Source organism: Carlito syrichta, unplaced genomic scaffold (assembly GCF_000164805.1).
Source record: "Carlito syrichta isolate Samal-C Ts95f unplaced genomic scaffold, Tarsius_syrichta-2.0.1 Scaffold301884, whole genome shotgun sequence".
Taxonomy (NCBI): Eukaryota; Metazoa; Chordata; class Mammalia; order Primates; family Tarsiidae; genus Carlito; species Carlito syrichta.
The window spans coordinates 23,450-30,166 of NW_007245980.1; the positions used below are offsets into that span (position 1 = coordinate 23,450).

The following is a 6,717-nucleotide window of genomic DNA, read 5'->3' on the forward strand; positions in this document are numbered from 1 at the left end:
CCAGTCTGGGCGACAGAGTGAGACTCCAACTCAAAAAAAAAAAAAAAGAAGAGGATAAGAGACATGAGCTGACATACATGCTCTTGACCTCTTGCCACGAAATGCCCTCCATCATGTTATGAAGCAGCAAGAAAGTCCTCACCAGCTGCCAATGCTGTGTTTTTGGGCTTCCTGGTCCCCAGAACCATGAACTAAATACATTTCTATTCTTTGTTAAGTTACCTAATCTGTATTATTCAGTTGCAGCAATAGAAAATGAACTAAGGCCAGGCTCAGTGGCTCGGCCTGTCATTCTAGTACTTTGGGAAGCCGAGGCGAGTAGACTGCCTAAGCCCATGGGTTTGAGACCAGCCCAGGCAACGTGGCGAGATCTCATCTCTACAATTAATCAAAAATTAGCTGGGCGTGGTAGCGTGTGCCTGGAGTTCTGGCTACTTAGAAGGGTGAGGCAGAAGGATCGCCGGAGCCTATCAGGTCGATGCTGGAGTGGCCGTGAGCCTGCTACTGCATTCCTGCCTGGGCAATAGAGTAAGACTCCAACTCAAAAAAAAAAAAAAAAGACATATATCAGTTCTAATACTGTTAACTTTTAATCTTGCACATGAAAACTCAATATCAAAGATTTAATACTTTTTTTTTTTTAAAGGAGACAGGGGTCTAACTATGTTGCCCAGGCTGGAATGCAGTGGCTATTCAAAGGTACAATCATAATGCACTACAATCTCAAACTCCTGGATTCAAGGGATCTCTCAGTCTTAGTCTCTCGAATAGCGGAGACTCCAGGTGTGTACCACAACTGGCAAATATCTAAAGTGAATTTTGAAGTTGGGCTCGGTGGCTCAGCCTGTCATCCCGCGCTTTGGGAGGCTGAGGTGAGTGGATTGCCTGAGCCTGTGGGTTCGAGACCCGCCTGGGCAACTTGGCGAGACCTCATCTCTACAATAAATATTTAAAGTGAATTTTGAAGTTGGGCTCGGTGGCTCAGCCTGTCATCCCGCGCTTTGGGAGGCTGAGGTGAGTGGATTGCCTGAGCCTGTGGGTTCGAGACCCGCCTGGGCAACTTGGCGAGACCTCATCTCTACAATAAATCAAAAAAATTAGTCAGGCGTGGTAGCGCATGCCTGTAGTTCCGGCTACTGGGAAGGCTGAGGCGGAAGGATTGCCGGAGCCCAGCGGGTTGAAGCTGCAGTGGCCAGGAGCATGCCACTGCACTCCAATCTGGGTGACAGAGTGAGACTCCAACTTAAAAAAAAAAAAAAAAAGTGATCTTTGGAATAATCACAATCCAAAAAGCTTTCACTGAAAACTTACCATGTTCCAGGCACTGGGCTAGGCAGAAGGAAGGATGTGAAGGTGAGGAAGGTACTGTGTATGTTTTTTTTATTGGGTGAGAATAAAGGGTGAGATTGAGGTTTCTGGTGTGAGACTACTGGCTGGCCTGAGAATGGCAACACAGGAAGGGACAGTTTGTGGAGTAAAGGCAACCCGTTGTCTTCAACCCCTTCCATCACGAGCTGAACATTATTACACTGTGGACCCTGATAGTCAAGGAAGAGAAGATCTTTCTCAGAGAATGGACCATCTGCATAGAGGACAAAAGTACAATTCATACATGAAGAGTTTTGAGGGACCATAAAAATGACATTGCATCAATCTAACCTGGCTTGACCCACAGGGAAAGATTTGCTATAAAAAGTATATGGCTTTTAAATACATTTAACAATAGAGAAATTTCCTGCCTCGACAACTAGCTAAAAATTGTTTGCAATTAACTATGTGAAGCACTACAATTTACAGTGTAGCCATTCTGTTGAAATGTAAGTGGGTATTTTTTAAGTACTTGAAAAGTCCTGTTTTTCTTCTTTAAAAAATATTTAAAAAGCAAGGCAGATAATCTTATTCACGTCACGAACTTGCACAGCAAGGCTTTTCCCTCATAGATGGCTTGTAGCGTAAGCTGCAGCCTTTTCCCCAAAGTGTCAGGATATTTGTGACTGGATCACAAAACAAGACCCCCTAAGGTCAGAATTAACGTGGTTTTAGAAATCAATGCATTTGTGCTGCCAGGGCTTCCTGCCACTTTTGAGCGCTAAAGGCTCTCTGTAGGCCCAGAAGCGCCTGTTCCATTGGCACCATATTCAGAGAAATCATCTGCGGGTCAGAGGCTTCTGACCTACTGACCAAAAACAATCACTCTAATGAGCAAAGGCTCTCAGAGGAGATCCCAGTCACCTCATGGCAGCTCAGTGTCATGTTCCCCACTCCATCTGTTCAGAGGCAACCCTTTGTCTTTTTTATACAGGGAGAGATTTTTTTCACTTTTACTCCATATTCCTTGAATGCCAAGAGACCCTCACTACCTCATCTACTTTCTTCCCTCTGCCCAGGGCCTCAGCCTCCCCTCTCGGGCCAGCACCTGACAAAGACTTTCCTGCTACAGCTGCACACCATCCCTTGTGCAGAAGCTGTCACCTTGAGCAAGTGCAGCTGGCTCTCAGAACTCCACACACCTCCACTTCAGCCACGGATTCCAGTGTTTACTGGAAAACACTCAGCAGGAATTACCACAACCATTAAAATGAGGAGGGACTATTTTCATCTTACCCCTGAGGACACTCCCAAGTCAGAGTTAAGGGCAAAGAAAAACGAAATCTTGGGCCATTTCCCTGGCCAGAGAGAAGGAAGAAAAGTAAGTGTCAAAGTCAGGGTGAGGGGAGGATGGGCAAGGGAGGGGAAGAGAGAATAAATACCCGCTTGGCATTACAGTAGCGAAGTCCAAAGGCATGAAACTGAGGGAAGTAAGTTGGCTTGACCGCGATGATCTGTGTGTAGAGCTCTGCGGGTCGGGACATGGCTGGTGTGCCCGACAGCAGGATCACCCTCTTGGCGACCTAAAAAACAAGCAGTCAAAAAGGCTCTGAACACAGGAAGGAGCACATAGGGAATGTCCAAAATGCCCCAACGAGGGAGGAGCTGGATGCCACCAGAGAAAAGACCATGCATGTGGAAAGAACCTAACGATGTTGCCAACGCAAGCAAGGAGATGGCATCTCTTCTTCTTTAAGTCCTTCCTGGCCGCCTTCACGGCACCCTCTGCCATGCTCTGTCCTAGCACTGAACCTATTACACTGAATCCTATCTTTTCTGTCTCCTTTGTTAAACCGCAAGCTTCTGGAGATCAAGGACGGGGCTATATTTGTCTTTATTTTCTGTAGCACATGCCTGGCACAAAATGATCAATACATGTTCAATATATGTTGAATAAAAATCAGAAGGAAGCCAGTCGGTGTCCCAGGGAACACAGAGGAAACTCAAAGAATCCAGCACTGAAACAGGAAGAGGGGGCAGAGAACCACAGATTTGAACTTCCTCCAGAAGGATTTTCTGACACGCAAGTTGGATTACAACTGGATAATGACTTAGAACTGCGCTCTCATATTCCCAGGATGAAGTGTCAGGGATTGTCGAGGTATCCATCTGATTTTTTTTAAAGGAAGAATAAGGTCTTTACTAACTCAGCTTCACAATGCTTTGAGCCTAGAGATCCCCAGCACAGGCTCATTTTGCAGTTCATAAGATCTTTGAAAGGTGGGACCCAGATCCTCCATTTCCCCCAAACTCAGCCCAGGTCTGCAGCAGCCCGTTCTGCAGTGGGCAGGATGGAAATAGACAGTCGGTCAATTCCCATGACAAACTCTAGGTTCCTCAGTACCCTGATGCCAACCTGACCCAAGGAGATCAGACCCAAACATCCCACTTATTAGTATTATTAAGATGGGAAAGAGAGTGAGAATGAAAAAGGAGACACTGCCTACTTGAATTGGAACATGGAATCACCACAAATTACTGGAGGTAGAATTCATTTCAGCTCTGGAAAGGGACCCTACCATGGAGCTCAGTTGTTTAGAAACAGCTTGTTAACCACTGTAACCTTGAGTTAATGACAGTAATATAAGGCAATCGCATGCAATAAATCACCTAGGGGAGGAAATTAGTTTTCAAATGGATACCCTGCCACATAAAAATAAATAAATAAAGGTGCACCAGTGGAAGGAAAAATGATTCTTTATAAATATACAATATATATACAATTCTCAAAATGCACTTGTGCCCTCTCAGCACTGCCAATATCTAATTCCATTATGATGGGAGAGCTATGAATTTCTCCAGCTATAATTTTCCACAGTTCAATTACCCAGGCCTTCTAATTTCCTGCGTGGTTTAATGCAGACTCATTAAAATAACAATGAGCTTCTTGAATGATGTCTGTAACATCTCTTGCCTCGGTTTAAGACTGTTGTAATGAAAGGGAGAAAATGAAAAGTTTTCTCAATAAGGGAAAATCTCTCCATCATCCCAATTCGTGTCACTATGCGGGCCTGGGGGTGGGGTCTCGGCAAAAACTGCTCACAGATCAGATGATGGAAATTAATTCCAGGGTCTTCTGTCAGGTATTTATAGGGTGTTGTTAGTACTGAGTCAGTTCTCCCATATACTTCCCAGACTAGAGAGTGATGGGAGCACTGCAAATGGATGCTTGTGGGCGTCACAAAGCAGAGGCAGCACCACAGAAAAAGGCCAGCTCTCATCTGTAACGTAGTGATCTGGCTTGCTCCCAGCTCAGCCCCAACGTGTGAGTTGTCATCATTGTCATCTAAAAGGGCTTTAATCTGCACCCAGCTGCAAATGATTTATTTATATGTTACCCTCCACTTCTGAGAGCTTCCGATCCAGGAAAACATAAACACATAAAACTACATAAATCAACACTAAACTGAATACTTTTCCATGAACTTCCCCGGCTAAGGAAAAAAAAACAGCACCCAAGAAAACGACACCAGAACAAGGTCAAACAATTTCTGGTTTGGGGTTTGGAAAGATAATGTGATTCACATATGCAGACCCTGTCAGGGGCAGATGATCTTCCAAGTCAGGCTCAGTGTCCTCTTGGGTTGAGGATGGGAAAGCTATACACAATAGGTTGACAGCAGAACGAGTTGGTAACCATAATTTGCCAAGGAGAATCCAGGGTAGTAAATCAAAGTAGATAACCTGCACATAGTTTTAAAATTATGAGCCAAAAGTACTCTACTAGCTGTTGACCCCGAGACCACTAGGATGCGTTCGGGAGCTATTGACCCCATTTCCTCCCCCTTTCTACTCAGCACTAACCAGATTAAGCTCTTGTGAGCTCAAAACATAAAATCTCTGAGACTGGGACGAACACAAGCTAACTTTAGAAGCTCATTGCTCCCATTCTTCCGCAAACTGCAGTTTTGGCTTTCTACAACTTATAATTCAAACTCGTGTCACATCTAAGAGCCTTAGTATTGGTCACAGGCTTCTGGGTCATGCTCTTAGGATTTATTGAAGGTGTAAATTGTAGAATATAGTTTTAGAAGACAGCCATTTTGTTGAAAGAATGCGGCTGGGTTACTTGCAGGTAGGCCACTGTGAACTTTGGACTGGGCCACATTCCAAACATTCTGGGATGGGCCACTTTCGTTTGTAAAGTAAATACTTAAGCTTCTATAGAATTGTTTAACTTGGCATAAATCAATCAGCTTAGGATGAAAAAGGTTTATAGAATATGTCAGTCACAGATTAGGTTATCCTTTGTTATGGGATTTTAAGATTATCATATGAAAAGGGTTTAAAGGCAATCATTGATTAAGTTTTCATGGATTAAGGTTTCTGGTGGGTGGGGGACGCCCCTCCCACATCTGACTTTATGTATAAAAGACCGTTGTAATTCCCAATAAGACTCATTCGCTTCTGCACTAAAAAAAAAAAAAAAAAGAAAAAAAGTGCTCTACTATAGAGAAAAGAACTGAAGTCTTTTAAGTTTATACAAAAAGCAGTCCAGAAATTCTTCATCATTTTCCATGGCTATCCTTTTTTTCCCATCTCAACCAATTCAACTTTACTGAATAATTCTGATTGACTATAACGATTTCATCGAAAGCCTGGGCTAGGAAAAAAATCATGCTCCCCAAAGCTCAGTCCCATTCTTATACGCAGAATTATTCCTAATGGTATGCTAAATAAAGTATATGCAATGGCATATATTCAATTTAGAAACAAAACAAAGAGAAGGCAGCTAATGTAAAAGAGAAAGTCAAGTTCATACCACCCAAGTGTCTCAACACTCATTAACCCTGACATGGAAGGGACATTGAAGCTGTGTTTTAATTAGTTCAGAAGTCATAGTAGAACCTTCAAAAATGAGGACAATGGCAAGTATATTTTGGGGACAAATGACCAAAAGTACACAGATCAGGAATAAACGTGGGATCACAGCCACTACCCAAGAAGCAGCAAAGAAATCAACACCTATAGTTAAATCTAAAGCCTGAGAACAAGAGGAAAAGCTCCATATTCAGGAGAAATCCAGTGACTGGAGTCTGGGAGGAAGATGGAGGTTCTATCCTTCACTCTGCCCCGAGTGGTGCCCCCCATGACAGACAAGACCAAACAAAGGCAACAGCATACTTAACGGCCACTGCGAACCAGAGGCTGTCCTAAGTGTCAGCAGAAGGCCACCTACCACTCAGTGATACCTAATCAATGGCCTTTCAGAGTATGGTTTGGTCAACTTATTTCATGTAAGTGGCTCCTTCTAGGTTCTAGCCTGTGTTCCAAAAATAAGGCAAAGTTCAGGTCCTCAAACTTTTAAAACAGGGGGCCAGTTCACTGTCCCTCAGACCGTTGGAGGGG

The 6,717-nt window shown here is 43.7% G+C and overlaps 1 protein-coding gene across 1 annotated transcript in view; it reads right to left on the minus strand.

Moving 5' to 3' along the window:
- The window catches only part of SMARCAL1 (SWI/SNF related, matrix associated, actin dependent regulator of chromatin, subfamily a like 1), a gene marked incomplete at its 3' end in the record, with an annotated part of 64,417 nt that overhangs the window by 23,047 nt on the left and 34,653 nt on the right, over positions 1-6,717 (minus strand). The window contains exon 10 of the mRNA XM_008055558.2: positions 2,751-2,891. Within this exon, the coding sequence (XP_008053749.1) occupies positions 2,751-2,891 (141 nt within the window). The remainder of the gene's footprint in view (positions 1-2,750; positions 2,892-6,717) is intronic.